Source organism: Mus caroli, unplaced genomic scaffold (assembly GCF_978045245.1).
Source record: "Mus caroli unplaced genomic scaffold, Mus_caroli_1 scaffold_8, whole genome shotgun sequence".
Lineage (NCBI taxonomy): Eukaryota > Metazoa > Chordata > Mammalia > Rodentia > Muridae > Mus > Mus caroli.
In genome coordinates this window covers 25,436,044-25,453,741 of record NW_028227263.1, presented here as the reverse complement: position 1 = coordinate 25,453,741, position 17,698 = coordinate 25,436,044, and the positions used below count along the sequence as shown (strand labels likewise).

General features: G+C 39.2%; 1 protein-coding gene and 1 pseudogene across 1 annotated transcript in view; one reads left to right on the top strand and one right to left on the bottom strand.

Annotated features, from left to right (window-relative positions):
• The window catches only part of LOC110299107 (phospholipid-transporting ATPase ABCA3-like), a 127,117-nt gene that overhangs the window by 22,571 nt on the left and 86,848 nt on the right, over window positions 1–17,698 (top strand). The window contains exons 7-11 of the mRNA XM_029479129.2: window positions 595–711; window positions 1,406–1,523; window positions 3,801–3,974; window positions 11,469–11,650; window positions 14,667–14,801. Of these exons, the coding sequence (XP_029334989.1) occupies window positions 595–711; window positions 1,406–1,523; window positions 3,801–3,974; window positions 11,469–11,650; window positions 14,667–14,801 (726 nt within the window). The remainder of the gene's footprint in view (window positions 1–594; window positions 712–1,405; window positions 1,524–3,800; window positions 3,975–11,468; window positions 11,651–14,666; window positions 14,802–17,698) is intronic.
• On the bottom strand, window positions 13,538–13,769 carry LOC110297332 (small EDRK-rich factor 2 pseudogene; annotated as a pseudogene).

Genomic DNA, 17,698 nt, shown 5'->3' with positions numbered 1-17,698 from the left:
GAAACAGAGGGAAATGTGCAGTTGCAGATGAAAGCATCCAAAAGCATAGAACAATATTAAATGTTGTAACATATGTAATTAGATTCTGAAAATTGAGAGAACAAAGCAAAAGGAGTTAAATACACTTGGAAAAGTTTCCAAGATTAATAGTATATATTAAAACTCAGATGCACGAGGCTCAGAGAATACAAAGATAAATATTGCATAAACATGTGTGTGCACACACACATTCTTACATATGTATATTTACAAGAGGATGGGGGTAAAGGGCATAAGTAACACTAAAGATGTGTTGGAAAACTCATAAAATTAATTTTAAAATAATAATTTAAAATGCTTTTCATTTTGTAAATCCCAGATGTAGTATTGAAAAAGATCTCTGAACTAAGAAAAACATATATTTTAAGAGAAATATACACCTTGCTTACTGCATAATTTTGATAGACCTCTAAGCCTTGATTTTTCTCATTCTTAAAGTGGAGATAACATTAACCATTTTTACAGACTTTGTAGTAAAAATTCAAAAGTTGTGTGTGAAAGCACCATGAATTGCCTGACATATAAAATGCTTGATTTGTGTTGACAATCCTACAGGAGTACCAGCTCATAATGGGGCTTAGAAATTGGATCATCTGGATTGGTTATTTCTTCACGTTCTTCCCGTTATATGTCATCGTTATCCTTTTGATATGTATATTACTCTTTGTCCAGGCAAGTACCCAGTTTCATGCTGTCTAACAGATATATAATTAATTGCTTATATAATATTGAATTTTTACTAGCTATAGAAGTTTTTTTTAAAAACAAACATAAGGAGAAAGAGACAAAATTCTTTTAGTGATATGTTTAACTCAGGTCTTTAAAAATATTCTTTTACCATATAACAATTTTTTAAATAATGTTTTTGTTATTTTTAAAATCTAATGTGTTTTGTGTTATTGTACATCCCAATTCTGACATGAAGGTTTTTTATGGAAATATATACTATTTTTGACAATACTATAGTTTTTATTTAAATTTAAACTGTGTTCTTAAAAATAAAATTGAATTCCATAGTCATTCAAGCTGTATTTCAGGTGTTCTATAAATACATAGGACAAATGTCTACTCTAACAGGTAGATGAGTTTCAGTGAGTTGAGTCTGCTACACAATCCAGTGAAAGGAGAGGTATCACGCTATGGCCTTACTGGTCTCCGGGTTCCAGTAGAATCCATTGGATTTTGTGTTTGTTTTGACCTTACTAGAAAACTGAGATGCTGCTGAGTCTCTCAGCAAGACTAACTTCCTGTCTTTGGGTCTCACTAGCTGAGTGTGGCGATGTGTTTCAGTAGGAACCATGCCTTTGTCTCTTACCTTGTGTTTATATGACATTCCCTATCTGATGTCATGATTGTTTCATTGTAGATTGTAGAGGAGCCAGTCTTGCGCTACAGTGACTGTAGTTTCATCTTTGTCTTTCTTACATGTTATGCCATCGCATCCATATGCTTTGCCTTTATGGTTAGCACATTCTTCAGTAAAAGTAAGTCTGGACAGCAGAATCCATAGCATAAAGTGAAAATACAGAGTGTTGCAGGGGGCGGGGGGGCGGGGGGCGGGGGGTGTCAGATGCTCATCTGACAGAGGGTTAATATCTAGAATTATAAACTCAGAAACAAACGAACAAGCAAAAAACCAAAGAACTGTATTTCTTTTTGCTCGTACCTGGACCAGTAAATTCTTTATTGTCTTTCCGAGCTTTCCAGTGTACTCAACTGCTGTTTATGTTTTTAGTTGGCTTTTTTTTTTTCTCACATACTGCATCCTAACTATGGCTTCCCTTCCCTCTACTCCTCCCATCTGGATCCACACCCTTTCTGTGTCTCATTAGAAAGCAAACAGGCTTCTAAGAGATGATACTAAGATAAAATAGGATGAGATAAAACCTAAACTAATACATTGGAGTAGGACAGAACAAACAGAAGGAGAAGAGCCCAGGAGAAGAAACAGAGACCCAGTCATTTGCACACTCAGGAAGCCCATAAAGAAACTAAACAGGAAGCCATAATATATATGCAAAGGAAATGTAAGGCACAAAGGCAGAAGAAAAAGTATATATAAATGAAATTTTCAAAATGGTAAGATTAAAAAGGAAAAGCCCTGACATGACATTATGAGAAAAGGAACCACCAAAGATGCCATTGAGTTTGCTTTCTATTGGCCATCTACTGCTGGGCATGCCACCCTCCCGTAAGAGTAGTTTGTTTCCTCCATAGACTCTTTTGTAGGAAACTAAATTTTTGTTTGCAAGTGGTTTTCAGTTGAAGATTGCTTAGGAGTTAGGGATGAAGGCTTGTGCCCACTTCTCCTTTCAGCTCCAGGACCCCCTCCAGTGCAGCCCCATGCAGGCCCTGTGCATACTGCCTCAGTCTGTGTGTTTATGAGTTAGAGGGCCTTGTTTTCTTGTTGTCTTTCACCCCCTCTGGCACTTACACTCTTTCTACCTCCTCTTCTACAGGGTTTCCTGAGCCCTGTGGTGAGGGATTTGATGGAGACATCTCATTGTTTCTCATTCTGTATTCCTTACTCCATTACTCTATTCCTAGCCTCTGTTATTCTGTGGATTTTAGTTTATGTATTAATGTTGTTTTAGCTAATCATACCCACATATATGCAAATTCATACCAGCTTTGCATTTCTGGGTGTAAGTTTCCTCACTCAGGGTGGTGGTTCCTAGTTTACCTAGGAATCTCTCTCTTCCCTTTTTCTCTTTCTTTTTCTGAATCTTTTTGTTATTGTTGTTGTTGCTAAGAGTAATACTCCATTTTTTTAAAAAAAATAGCACATGTCCTTTATCCACTTGTGTACTGAGGGACATCTATGTTGTTTGTAATTTCTGGTTATTCTGAATAGAGGAGCAATGAATGTGGTTGAGCAGGAGTCCTAGTGATAGGATGAGTATACTTTATGCCTAAGAGTGGGGCAGCTAGATCTTGAGATAGATGAGTTCCCAGCTTTCTGAGGAGCCGCCATCTGATTTCCAGCATGGCTGTACATGTTTATACTCCCCTTACTCTATATCCTCACTAGCATGAGCTGTCACTTGTTTTACTGATCTTAGCCATTTTGACAGGTTTAAGATGTAATCTCAAAATAGTTTTGTTTTCCATTTCCCTAATGATTAGATATGCAGAACATAGCTGTTTCTGGACCAATTGAGGTTCCTCTTTTGAGAATTATGTTTAGATCTATACCTCATTTGCTTTCTTGATATCCAGTGTTTTCAGTTCTTTATATATATTGGATATTAGTTCTCTATTGGATGTGCAGCTGATGAAAGTTTTTTCCCCAGTTAGTATGCTGCTGTCTCCCCTGAGTGATGGTGATGTTAGGAAGTGGTACCCTGCAGTTTGATTGTTTTTGGTTTTGTTTTTAACTTTCTTCACTAACACTGATTTTATGTCCTATTGATATTTTGATGAGAATTGTTTTTCTTTATTTTTAATTCTTCTCTCATACAATACATCTTGACCACAGTTTCCCCTCCTTCCACTCCTCCTAGTTTCCCCATATCTCCCCTTTTCCTCAGATCCACTCTCTCTCCATTTCTGTTCAGAAAAGAGCAAGTTTAACATAACAAAATCCCATGCTTATGAGATTAACAATATCCAGTAGTTAGTAATTATCTACATGTTCAGTTATTTTGTCTTGTTTCATAGATAAGACTGGGAACAGTAACTTTTTGGAAACATAATGTAAGTATATTCACCTTTGTTATCTGTTGTAGCATAAAAAGTTAATTGTAATTTCTTCTTTGAAGCTCGTTTGGCTGCTTCTGCTGGAAACCTCCTATTTTTTGCCAGTTTCTTTCCCTATAATTTCATCTCTGAATACTATGGAATGTTGAACCTTACTACCAAGATAACTGCCTGTCTGAGTGCAAATGTTGCTTTGGCACTGGGGATTAATATTTTAATCAAGTTGGAAATACAAGGTGGGTATTGGTATTGCTGATTCAGTTCTTAGGAAACTGGATAAATGGGAGATGGAAAAGTAAGAAAATGTTATATTCCCCCCAAATTTTCTTATTATATGTGGTTATGTAATGTATGAAAAATATAAAGCTCTGATACCTAGCTGGGAAGCTATTGGCAGTTAACGGGAAGGGTGGGGAAGAGTTAACTTCTTGAGCACTGTATAATGTTGTTCTGATTATTATATGTCGGGAGGAATTTCTTCTCTGGTCCAGTCTATTTGGAGTTCTGTAGGCTTCTTGTATGTTCATGGGCATCTCTTTCTTTAGATTTGGGAAGTTTTCTTCTATAATTTTGTTGAAGATATTTGCTGGTCCTTTGAGTTGAAAATCTTCATTCTCATCCACTCCTATTATCTGTAGGTTTGGTCTTCTCATTGTGTCCTGTATTTCCTGGATGTTTTGAGTTAGGATCTTTTTGCATTTTCCATTTTCTTTGATTGTTGTGCCAATGTTCTCTATGGAATCTTCTGCACCTGAGATTCTCTCTTCCATCTCTTGTATTCTGTTGCTGATGCTTGCATCTATGGTTCCAGATTTCTTTCCTAGGGTTTCTATCTCCAGCGTTGCCTCACTTTGGGTTTTCTTTATTGTGTCTACTTCCCTTTTTAGGTCTAGTATGGTTTTGTTCATTTCCATCACCTGTTTGGATGTGCTTTCCTGTTTTTCTTTAAGGACTTCTACCTGTTTGGTTGTGTTTTCCCGTTTTTCTTTAAGGACTTGTAACTCTTTAGCAGTGTTCTCCTGTATTTCTTTAAGTGAGTTATTAAAGTCCTTCTTGATGTCCTCTACCATCATCATGAGATATGCTTTTAAATCCGGGTCTAGCTTTTTGGGTGTGTTGGGGTGCCCAGGACTGGGCGAAGTGAAAGTGCTGGGTTCTAATGATGGTGAGTGGTCTTGGTTTCTGTTAGTAAGATTCTTACTTTTACCTTTTGCCATCTGGTAATCTTTGGAGTTAGTTGTTATAGTTGTCTCTGTTTAGAGATTGTTCTTCTGGTGATTCTGTTACCGTCTATCAGCAGACCTGGGAGACAGGCTCTCTCCTCTGAGTTTCAGTGGTCAGAGCACTCTCTGCTGGCAAGCTCTCCTCTTACAGGGAAGGTGCACAGATATCTGGCGTTTAGACCTCCTCCTGGACGAAGATGAAGGCCCAAACCAGGACCTTTCCCAGAAGCTGTGTTGCTTTGGCAGGTCACAGAAGCTGTCAGCTTCTGTGGTGCACACTCTCACCTGTGCAGTCTAAGTTCCTAATTTCGGTGGAGTCCTGGAACCAAGATGGCTTCCGCTGCTCCTGAGGCAAAGGGCTCCCAGGCAGGGCGGATACCTGTCCTCTGGCCGGGAGGGTGGCCGGATGTCTGGAGCCCGAAAAGGGCGCTGCCTCAGAGGATCTGTGGCTCCCGCCTGTCCCAGAAGCTGTCAGCTTCTGTGATGCACACTCTCACCTGTGCAGACTAAGTTCCTAAGTTCGGCAGAGTCCCGGAACCAAGATGGCGCCCGCTGCTCCTGAGGCAAAGGGCTCCCGGGCAGGGCAGACTCCTGTCCTCTGGCCGGGAGGGTGGCTGGATCCCATCATTTTGTCTCAGCTCCAAACTTTGTCTCTGTAACTCTTTGCAGGGGTGTTTTGTTCCCAATTCTAAGAAGGGGCGAAGTGTCCACACTTTGGTCTTCTTTCTTCTTGAGTTTCTGATTATACCACTATCACAAGAATTTTATGACTCAATACTAGTTTTGGGGTGTGGCGGATTGTTTGGTTTGGGGGGGAGGGTTGTTTTGTTTCTTTGTTGTTTTTGTTTTGAGATAAGATTTCACTGTTATCCCTGACTGGCCTAAAACTTACTATGTAAACCTGGCTGGTCTTAGACCCACAGAGATCCTCATGCCTCTGCCACCATAGCATAAGGAGTGTAGGGAGTCACACACCAACCACATACCAATTTTTTTGGGGCTATTTTATTTATTTACATTTCAACTGTTATCCCCATTCCCGATTCCCCTCCAAAAAACCTCTATCATACCTCCCTCCCCCATGCTTCTATGAAGGTGCTCCCCCACCTACCTACTCCTACCTCACCGGTGGCCCTAGCATTTTCCTATGATGGGGCATCAAGCGTCCCCAGGACCAAGAGGCTCCTTTCCTATTGATGACAGATAAGGCAGTCCTCTGCTACATATGCAGCTGGAGCCATGGGTTGCTCCATGTGTACTCTTTGGTTGGTAATTTAGTCCCTGGGAGCTCTGTGGGGTCTAGTTGGTTGATATTGTTGTTCTTTCTATTGGGTTGGAAACCCCTTAAGCTCCTTTAGTTCTTCCCTAACTACTCCATTGAGTCTCCACGCTCAGTCTGATAGTTGGCTGAGAGCATCTCCATCTGTATTAATCAAGCTCTGGCAGAGCCTCTCAGGGGATAACTGTACCAAGCTCCTGTCAGCAAGCACTTCTTGGCATCAGCAATAGTGTCTTGGTTTGGTATCTGCAGATGGGATGTATCCCTAGGTGGGACAGTCAGTCTCTGGATGGCCTTTCCTTCAGTCTCTGCTCTACTCTTTGTCCCTGCATTTCCTTCAGACAGGAGCAATTCTGGGTTAAGTATTTTGAGGTGGGTGGGTGGGCTCATCCCTCAACTGGGGGCTGTACCTAACCTCTGGATATGGTCTCTACTGGTTCTTTTTCCCTTTTGCTGGGTATTTTAGCTACTGTCATCCCATTGGGTACTGGGAACCTCTTACTTTCCTGGCATCTGGAACTTTCTACTGGCTACCCCCAGTTTCCTATTCCCCACTGCTGAATACCTCTATTCAATTTCCTGACCCTCTGTACTTCTCCCTGTCTCCTCCCACACCTGATCCTGCCCACCTTTTCCCCTCCCCCTCCTCTATTCTTCCCCTCCTCTCTACCTCCCAGACCCCTCCCTCCCTCTACCTCCTATGATTATTTTGTTCACCCTTCTAAGCAGGACTGAAACACCCACACTTTTTTTCTTCTTGAGCTTCACATACAGTCTGTGAGTTGTATCATAGTTATTTTGAGCTTTTTGCCCAATATCCACTTATCAGTTAGTACATACCATGTGTGTTCTTTTGTGATTAGATTACCTCACTCAGGATGATATTTTCTAGTTCCATCCATTTGCCTAAGAATTTCATGAATTCATTGTTTTTAATAGCTGAGTACTACTCCATTATTTAAATGTACAACATTTTCTGTATCCATTCCTCTGTTGAAAGACATCTGGGTACTTTCTAGCTTCTGGCTATTATAAATAAGGCTGCTATGAACAGAGTGGAGCATGTAATTCTTAATGTGTTGTTACTGTCCTGTTTTGCTGTTCTTTAATCATTCAGGTTACATCTTGAATTTTAGGACTAGTTCCATCAAGTTCAATGAAAATTATCATCAGGAGTTAGTGAAATTTTTGTTCTATTTTTCAATTAATGTGAAGACTTAAGAGTACTGAATATTCTCAACTGTGATTAAAACCCCTCCAATAGGCTTTTATAGTAGGATGTGATGGTTTTTTTGAATTTCCTTGGTTTCTGTTGTTATGTCTCCATTTTCATTTCTGATTTTGTTAACTTGGATACTTTCTCTGTGCCCTCTGCTTAGTCTAGCTAAGGGTTTATCTGTCTTGTTGGTTTTCTCAAAAACCATCCCCTGGTTTTGTTGATTCTTTTGTTCTTTTTATTTCTACTTGGTAGATTTCAGCCCTGAGTTTGATTATTTCCTGCCGTCCACTTCTCTTGGGTGTATTTGCTTCTTTTATTCCAGAACTTTCAGTTGTGCTGTCAAACTGCTAGTCTGTACTTTCTCCAGTTTCTTTTTGGAGACACTCAGAGCTATGAGTTTTCTGCTTAGCAATTCTAAAATGTCTTTAATTTCTTTATTTCTTCCTTAACCAAGTTATCATTGAGTAGAGTGTTGTTCAGCTTCCATGTGTGTGTTGGCTTTTTATTGTTTTTGTTGTTATTGAAGACCAGATTTAGACTGTGGTGTTTTTGTTGTTATTGAAGACCAGACTTAGTCTGTGGTGATCTGATAGAATGCATGGGATTATTTCATTCTTCTTGTATCTATTGAGGCCTGTTTTGTGACCAATTATACGATCAATTTTGAAGACAGTACTGTGAGGTGCTGGGAAGAAGGTATATTCTTTTGTTTCTGGATGAAATATTCTACATATATATATCTGTTAAATCCATTTATTTCCTAATTTCCTTTACTTTCACCATGTCTCTGTTTAGTTTCTGTTTCCATGTTCTTTCCATTGGTGAGAGTAGGGTGTTGAAATCTCCCACTATTATTGTGTGAGGTGCAATGTGTGCTTTGAGCTTTAGTAAAGTTTCTTTTATGAATGTGAGTGCTCTTGCATTTGGAGCATAGATGTTCAGAATTGAGAGTTCATCTTGGTAGACTTTTCTGTTGTTGAGTATGAAGTATCCTTCATTATCTTTTTTGATAACTTATGGTTGAAAGTTGATTTTTTTTTATCGGATATTAAAATGACTACTCCAGCTTGTTTCTTGGGACCATTTGCTTAGAAAATTTTTTTCTGCCATCTACTCTGAGGTAGTGTCTGTCCTTGACACTAAGGTGTATTTCCTGTATGCAGCAAAGTGCTGAGTCCTGTTTACATATCCATAGTCCTGTTTACATAACAGACATAGTCTGTTAGTCTATGTCTTTCTACTGGGGGACTTAGTCATTGATGTTAGGAGATATTAAGGAAAAGTGATTGTTACTTCCTGTTACTTTTGTTGTTAGAGGTGGAATTATGTTTGTGTGGCTATCTTTTGGGGTTGTTGAAAGATTACTTTCTTGCTTTTTCTAGGGTGTAGTTTCCCTCCATGTTTTGGAGTTTTCTATCTATTATCCTTTGTAGGACTGGTTTTGTGGAAAAATATTGTATAAATTTGGTTTTGTCATGGAATATCTTGGTCTCTCCTTCTATGGTAATTGAGAGTTTTGATAGGTATAGTAATCTGGCCTGGCATGTGTTCTCTTAGGGTCTGTATGACATCTGTCCAGGATCTTCTAGCTTTCATAGTCTCTGGTGAGAAGTCTGGTGTAATTCTGATAGGTTGGCCTTTATATGTTACTTGACCTTTTTCCCTTACTGCTCTTAATATTCTTTCTTTGTTTTGTGCATTTGGTGTTTTGATTTTTATATGACTGGAGGAATTTCTTTTCTGGTTCAGTCTGTTTGGAATTCTGTAAGGTTATTGTATGTTAGTCATCAGGGAAATGCAAATCAAAATGACCCTGAGTTTCCACCTCACACCAGTCAGAATAGCTAAGATCAAAAACTCAGGTGACAGCAGATGCTTTCGAGGATGTGGAGAAAGAGGAACACTCCTCCATTGTTGGTGGGATTGCAAGCTGGTGCAACAACTTTGGAAAGCAGTTTGGCGGTTCCTCAAAAATTGGACATAGTACTATCTGAGAACCCAGCTATACTACTCCTGTGCATATACCCAGAAGATTCTCCAACATGTAATAAGGACACATACTCCACTATGTTCTTAGCAGCCTTATTTGTAATAGCCAGAAGCTGGAAAGAACCCAGATGTCCCTCAACAGAAGAATGGATTCAGAAAATGTGGTACATTTACATAATGGAGTTCTACTCAGCTATTAAAAACAATGAATTCATGAAAATTTTAGGCAAATTGATGGAACTAGAAAATATCATCCTGAGTGAGGTAACTCAATCACAAAAGAACACACATGGTATGTACTCACTGATAAGTGGATAGTAGCCCAAAAGCTTTGAATACCCAAGATACAATTCACAGACCACATGAAGCTCAAGAAGAATGAAGACCAAAGTGTGGGTGCTTCAGTCCTTAGAAGGGTAACAAAATCCTCATGGGAGCAAATATGGTGACAAAGTATGGAGCAGAGGCTGAAGGAAAGGCCATCCAGAGACTGCCCCACCTGGAGATCTATCCTGTATACAGACACTATTGCAAATGCCAAGAAGTGCTTGCTGACAGGAGCCTGATATAGCTGTCTCCTGAGAGGCTCTGCCAGAGCCTGACAAATACAGAGGCAAATGCTCACAGCCAACCATCAGACTGAGCACAGGGTCCCCAATGGAGGAGTTAGAGAAAGGACTGGAGGAGCTGAAGGGGTTTGCAACCAACCCCATAGGAAGAACAACATTATCAACCAACCAGAACCCCCCCACCCCCAGAGTTCCAGGGACTAAATCACCAACCAAAGAGTACACATGGGGGGACCCATGGCTCCAGCTGCATATGTAGCAGAGGATGGCCTTGTCTGGCATCAATGGGAGGGGAGGCCCTTGGTCCTGTGAATGCTCAATGCCCCAGTGTAGGGGATATCAGGGCAGGGAAGTGGGAGTGGGTGTGCAGGTGGGAAAACACCCTCATAGAAGCAGGAAAAGGGAAAAACCAGGAAAGGGGCTAACATTTAAAATGTAAATGAAGAAAATATCCAATTTAAAAAAAAACTTCTATTAAGTAGCCAGTCAGATGACTGTATATCTTACTTATTTGTAGATACTTCTGTAATTCTCATTTAGCAGGAAATAGTAACAATCCCCATTACTTCATCTGTGTCCTTATTTCCATTGGTTTATTGTAGAAGAGTACAACCGTTTAGTTTCCTAATTATTTTTATCAGATTTATCAATTTTATATTAGTTATTGTCTCCTTTTCTACTATAAATTTATCTTTCAGGCATTCTACTTTGTTGGAAGCAGGAGGACTTGAGCTTATAGAAAATTTCCTGTGGTGTATATTTTGACTCCTATTTTCCTGTGACTTCTAATTTATTGTTTATTACCTCTCGAAATTGATTATAATTTTGATAATAATTTTCCAGGAGATTTTTTTCATATTATTACCCTTTCTTTTAAAATACCTAGTGTCCATGGCTGTTGTTGAGGGGGAAAGGGCAAAGGCGAAGAACAGATGAGCTTCCTGAAGTGTGGTCCTTTTTAAGTCTTGACTCTGAGCCTTGCTCTCTGCAAACCCTCATCCTCTCCTGCTATGGACACAGGAAAGGAAAAGCCTTTCTTTCCGTCCTTTGCTGACTTTCTGTTTGCAGTCCTATCAGTGCCGTCACTCAGCAGAACTCCTTGGTTTCTCCTTATTGGTGGTCAGTCAGCTTCAGCACTGGAGAATATAGTTTACACTTTTGGCCATTCTTGTGCTTGTTTCTCTGGGAGGAGAGAAACTCTTAAGGGAAACAACTCACATTCTATAAAGTCTACTCCTTCCTTGTTCTTGGACTGTTCTTTGTTTCTGTTATTCATTTAATTTAAATCATTCCCGATTTTTTTAAGGGTTTTGAAGAAACAAAGGAGAAATGAAACCACCTTGTTCTGTGGTAATATATTTGCTAAGGGCCACAGCTGAGAGGTAACTCACAGGGCAGAGTACCAAGTCTCAGAGATTTCACCCATGCCCAATGTCTCCCCTTTATTTCAGAGATTGGTGTTAAATGGCACAACCTTTGGACACCAGCCAATCTTGAGGATAACCTCAACTTTGGCTATATGCTTGGAATGCTTTTGTTTGATGCTTTCTTATACAGCCTTGTTACCTGGTATGTAGAAGCCGTCTTTCCTGGACAGTGTGGTGTGCCTCAACCATGGTACTTTTTCCTTATGGTGAGTTTTTTTCTTTCTTTCTATTTTTCTTTTACTGAAAATAGATTGTTTTTATGCAATAGATTCTGATTATGGTATCCCCTCCTTCAACTCTTTGATCCTCCCACCTCCCTTTTATGGTAAGTTTTAATGTTGCTATTGTTCCAAATGCTCATAGGCTTTGTAAACCTACTTCATAAATGTAATCAAATTTAAAAGCCAAATATAGACCATCCTAATCTATACACCAGCAGTACTGAGACACTGTGCATTTCTTGATGTGCCATAGATTCTGCTGTGTATATAGTTGCATAACATGTATGACTAAAACACTGAAGCTTGTAAAACCGTAAGTGTTTTGACCCTTAGATTAGCGAGTTGGGAACCAAAGGGAACTCACACCAGATTAGTGTGGGCACTGTATTAGATTCTAGCAAAGAGAGCTAAATAACTCCTGTATCTAAGCCTCAACACTTGGTCCCCTTCAGGGGAGCGAACCAGTTACTTGCATGAAGTAGAAAAGTGCCTGCTTCTTATCCCTCAGATTTCCTAATAGTGTTTGCCTGCTCACAGTGGAGACACCACAGCCAAGTGTGATAAGCCAGGGCTCCAAGGTCATTCTCTAAAATTCAGTTCAGTCCTTCTACCTTGAGAACTACTGACAGGTGTTTTTTTTTTAATACTGAAGAGTAAAACTATAGATAATTTGGCTGCAGAGTATTATACCTGAAAATAGATTATAGCTTCGTTCTTCAGGAAGAGTAAAACAAGCCAAGCTGTTTCCTAGTTCTTAGAAATCTTCACTTTTTTAGTGAAATACATATGACATAAAATTAGCAATTTTAAAATGAAGTCACTAGGACTTAGTGTATTTACAGTGTACAGTCACAGTATACAACCTTGACCCCCGACTCAGTGTTTCATTCTAGAAAACTAAAAGTATGATCTAAAAAGAAGTTCTTGTTTTTTGCATTTTAGGCACCTCTAATTTGCTCACGTTTTCTATGAATTTATTCACTCAAGGGATGTAAAAATGCAGTCATAATAATTACTTATTTGTAAATGCTTCTTTAAGTAGTTTCTCAGATTTTTTCGTGAAAGGGACCAAGTGCTGAAGTTTAAATACAGGACTTATTTAGTTCTCTCTTTTAGAATCTAATAAAGCACCCCACATTAATCTGGTGGGAGTTCCCTTTGGTTTCCAACCCTCTAATCTAAAGGACTACATTGTCTAGCTACTGTCACAGCATTTACAGTTTTAAAAGTGTCAGTATGAATTCATCTTTACTCATCCTCTTGTAGGCTGCATAATATTACACATCTCACTGGAGAACATATTTATTGCATGCTGTTGAGGATATGACTTTTAAACTATTTTGAGTATATAGCTAGGGATAAAATTGCTAGTTCTTGCAGAACTTCTGGGTTTAAGGTTTTGGAAACTAACAGGTCATCCCATTTTTTTGTCAGCCCTCCCAGTAAAGTACTAAAGTTCCATTCCTTTACTCATTCATTCCCTTAATGGTAGTTACCCTCAGAGGCTTTATGTGAAATTTAAATTAATTTCCTGATAACGAATCATAGATATGACATTTATGTGCTAATTGGCCTTTAGATGTCATGTTTATAGAAACAGGTCTTATGCCCATTCACTGATTGTTATTTGCTTTCTTATGTATCTAATGTGCTAACCCCTTCTTTGATATAATTTGCAAATACTCTCCCCCATTCTGCAAATGGAAGAGAATTATCCTTTACTCTTCATTGCATTCTTTTTTTATTATTGATTCTTTGTGAATTTCAGATCATGTCCTCCAATCCCACTCATCCCCATCCCTCCATATCTACCCTCTGTCCATGTAACCCCTCCCTAAAGAAAACAAAAAACAAAATGCCACAGAAAGAAGCTCAACCATGGTGGAACTGGCTCAGGCACACAGGTGGAGTGGACGCGAAGCCACAGAGCTGCTTGGGTTCCTGCCACTCAGTTGCCTTTTCCTGCTTCTGCTGCATGATCTGGAGTCCCTCTGCCTCCAGACAGCAGCAGAGACCCATCATCTCAGCGCTTTCCCTTACCTGAGTCGCACTGCTTCTTCATGTTCTTCTGGCAGGCGAACTCTCCCTCGTGTGCACAGGTCATGGCAGTACGTCCAACCTGCCTCCAATGTGTCCCCTCTTTCAGGCCATCATTGCAGGCTTGTTCATGGTTTTAAAAACAAAGTTTTCAATCTTTCATCATTGAGTATTGTTATCTATAAGTTTGGAGTTTGGGGAGGGTTGGGTATTTTTTTTTTCATGAAAACACCTTTATGTTTCAAGATTGCTACAATTTTTATCATGCATGAATTGAAATGATCCTATGATCAGTGTGATACTACAGTGATTGATCATAGTATCTGGAACCATTCCTGCAATACATTTCACTTTGGAATGGTATATAATTTTAATATTCTAGTGGATTCAGCTTGCTGGTGTTATATTGAAGAGTTTTGCATCTATATTATAAGATTGTCGGGTTTGGGTGTTAGGGTGACGCCGATTGAGGAGGTATTCCCTTATGGTTTTTGGCAAGAGTTGAATAAAAACTGTTAATTTTTGTTTAAATGTTTGAGAAAATTCCCTACTGAAACCATCTAGTCTACTCTTTGTAGGAATTATATTGATCTTGGATTCCTTTTGTGATAGATCTATTCAGAGTCATCCTTTTTTAACTTAATTTTTTTATTCTGTATATTTTGATCATGTTTTCCTCGTCCCCCAACTTTTCCCAGACCCTCCCCCATCTCCCAACAGATCAATCTAACTTTATGTTCTTTATCTCCCTTTCATAAAAAGTTTTTGTTATTAAGTTTTCTATTTATTCATTAATAAAAAGACCATAGTATAATAAGCTCTTTATCCTGATCCAAGCACTGAGTAAACGATTAACAACAGACCCTCATTTGTTTAGCATGATTTACATTTTTAGAAACAGCAATTTAACACAAAAGTTTTTTATACTTATTTTGGTTAATGATCTCTTATCTTTTTTCTGTAGCGCTCATATTGGTTTGGCAAACCAAAAATTAGAAAGACTACAGAAGAGGCAAAGTGCACCCCCATAATACATAACTGCTATGAGGCTGAACCTCCCAACTTGGAGGCAGGAATCCATATCATGCATTTGCACAAGGTATTGTTTCAAATGTTCCTGCAAGAACACAAAACCAAAAAGATTGTTCATAATTGGCTACTCCAAAAAAACAAAAAGATTCTTTCATTGTTTATTTGCATCATAATTAATATAGTTGTCCTCTGAGAACCAGAGCTTGGTTGGAATTGATATAATTTTACAAATGCTGTGTTATTCACTCCATCTTTATGTATGTCATTCTTCTGTAATGGATATAGCAAGAAATGATAATGTGATTTTGTAAAATTAATATTAATAAGTAAACTTGATGCAATGGTTCATTTAGATGTGGTGAGGGGTATAATATTACTGGCAGCCCTCTGGTAGTTAACTTCTGTTTTTCTGTAAATCTGAAATAGTCTTTATTTCATCTTCATCTAAGAATGTTTTCTTTCTCTTTTGTTTTGTTGTTGTTGTTGTTTTTCAACACAGGGTTTCTCTGTACCTCCTGGCAGAATATTTTCATTGGATATAAACTTTTAAATTAGCACATAAAATTTTATATATTTTATGTATATAGTAGAATTTGTATATATGTGTACTATATAAAGGATTTACTATCCCAGATATTTAATATACATTAGCATTTATTGGTTTTAATAGTTCATCTTAGTGAGAAAATTTAAAAATCTGCTCTCATCAAATATCAGATAAAAATGCTATATTATTAACTACCATTACATGTTGTACTTAGGCCCAAAGATTTCTTTTGTAACTAAGAGTTGAAGCCCTTTAACCAATATATCTCTATGTCCCTCCGTACTCAATAGCCACTATTCTCCCCTAATGTGGTGTGTTTAGATTTTTACATGAAGATGAAATCATAGTTTCAGCTTCTGTGTCTGAATTTTATTCATTATAATGTTCCCTGGGGTTTATTCCTGTGGTACAAGTGGCAGGATTTCCTTCTTTTGTGACCAAATAATATTTCAGGTTGTGTCTCACATTTTTATCCATTTATCTGTTGATAGACAGGTTTCGAGTTGTGCTTCACTGAACATGGAAGTGTTTGTTTTCATCTCAGAAAGGAGATGATCTTAGCATTGCATCATTCGTTGTTTACCATAGATGTGTATTATTTGTAAATGTGCTTTTGTTTCTTCAGATGAAGTGATGAGATGAGAGCCAGACCCGAGCTGTGCACACACATGGCTTGGGCTGAGCCCAGAGCATTTCCTTCTCTGTTTTATCGATAGGCCTAGGAGCTTCTAGTCTCTGTACAATCTAATCTTTCAAACTAACTATTCAATCCAGCTTCTCTCAGATTCTGATTGCACTGCTCTGCCTGGCCTCATACTAACATTGGCAATCTATTCTAATCTTCTGTCTTTTTCTCATTCTCTGGCTCATTCTGTGGAGCTGAGGTCTGAACCCTGGTGGTCATAATTCACCTACATGACACGGTAGGCATTCCCTCATGCTCCTAGAACACTGCCTAAGGTACCACCTCCCACAGCCCCCACAGGAGAAGCATGGTCATTAGTCACTTAAGCAATGGCCCAAGCTTCTGACCTTTAGGCTAAACTTCTCCCCAGTTACCTAGCAACAGTGAAGACCATAAAAGGGGCTGTTAGGCCCCACCTCGCTCTCTTACACTCTCACTCCTTTGTCCTCTTATCTCTCACTTCTCTTCTTCCCTTTCTGTCTTCTCCTCTGCTCTCTTCTTTCTCTCTAGCTTTCTCTCTCTCTCTCTCTAGCTTTCTCTCTCTCTCTCTCTCTCTCTCTCTCTCTCTCTCTCTCTCTCTCTCTCTCTCTCTCTCTCTCTCTCCATGCATTTCTATAATAAAGCTCTTAAACCATAGAGAGTCTCTGCTCCATCAAGACCCGCTGCCCACTCTGGTCAGTGTTGGGAACTTCTTCCCCTATTCCCTCTGTCCTACAACCCTGGGGCTTTAGCAAGGTAGCTCCGGGGTCCCTGGTCAGGGGCTGCCCCTTCTCCACCCACCGCCGAGTGGTGTCAGAGGCTTAGATGCTCACCTGGGGCCGAGTGGAAAGCGCCTGGCAGTCTCTCTGCATCTGCCTGCCCAGAGCACAGGAACTCTGGCATATTTTTCCTTCCCTTCTTCCCCAGGGCCTCCCCAGGGCCTCTCCTTATTTTGTTCCCAGCAACACACACACACACACATACCACATCATACCATCTTTGTTCTCTCTTGCTGCTCTTATGTAGCCTCTCTTCTGCTATTCTCCTATGAGTTGGACTTTTCCTATCTCTGACTCATTCTGTCACAAATGTCTCTCTGATTTGTCACTTTGTCTGCCTGTCAGACTTCACTTTCAAACAAGACTGCTTCCTTCTACAAACTATCCCTTCTTTGTTAGGGATTAAAGGTGTGTACTAAGGATGTGTGTGTATTCCACCCAGAACTATTGTAGTCCAAGACAACATTCCAGTTGGATCAGATATTTGCCAGAGCAGCTATGTTGCTGGATTAAATTTCTTCTATAATAATTAGATTAAATAACTTGCTTTTTATTATTTTCTTATAAGTTCTAATAATAAGTAATAAAGTGTAAGTATTTTTAAAATCTTCACTAACCCCACATCCGATAGAGGGCTAATATCCAAAATATATAAAGAACTCAAGAAGTTAATCACCAGAAAACCAAACAACCCAATCAAAAAATGGGGTATAGAACTAAACCCAGAATTCATAACCGAGGAATCTCGAATGGCTGAGAAGCACCTAAAGAAATGTTCAAAGTCTTTAGTCCTCAGAGAAATGCAAATCAAAACGACCCTAAGAGTCCACCTTACACCAAACAGAATGGCTAAGATGAAAACCTAAGGTGACAACACATGTTGGAGAGGATGTGGAGAAAAAGGAACACTCTTCCATTGCCCATGGGATTGCAAACTGGTACAATTATTCTGGAAATCAATCTGGAGGTTCCTC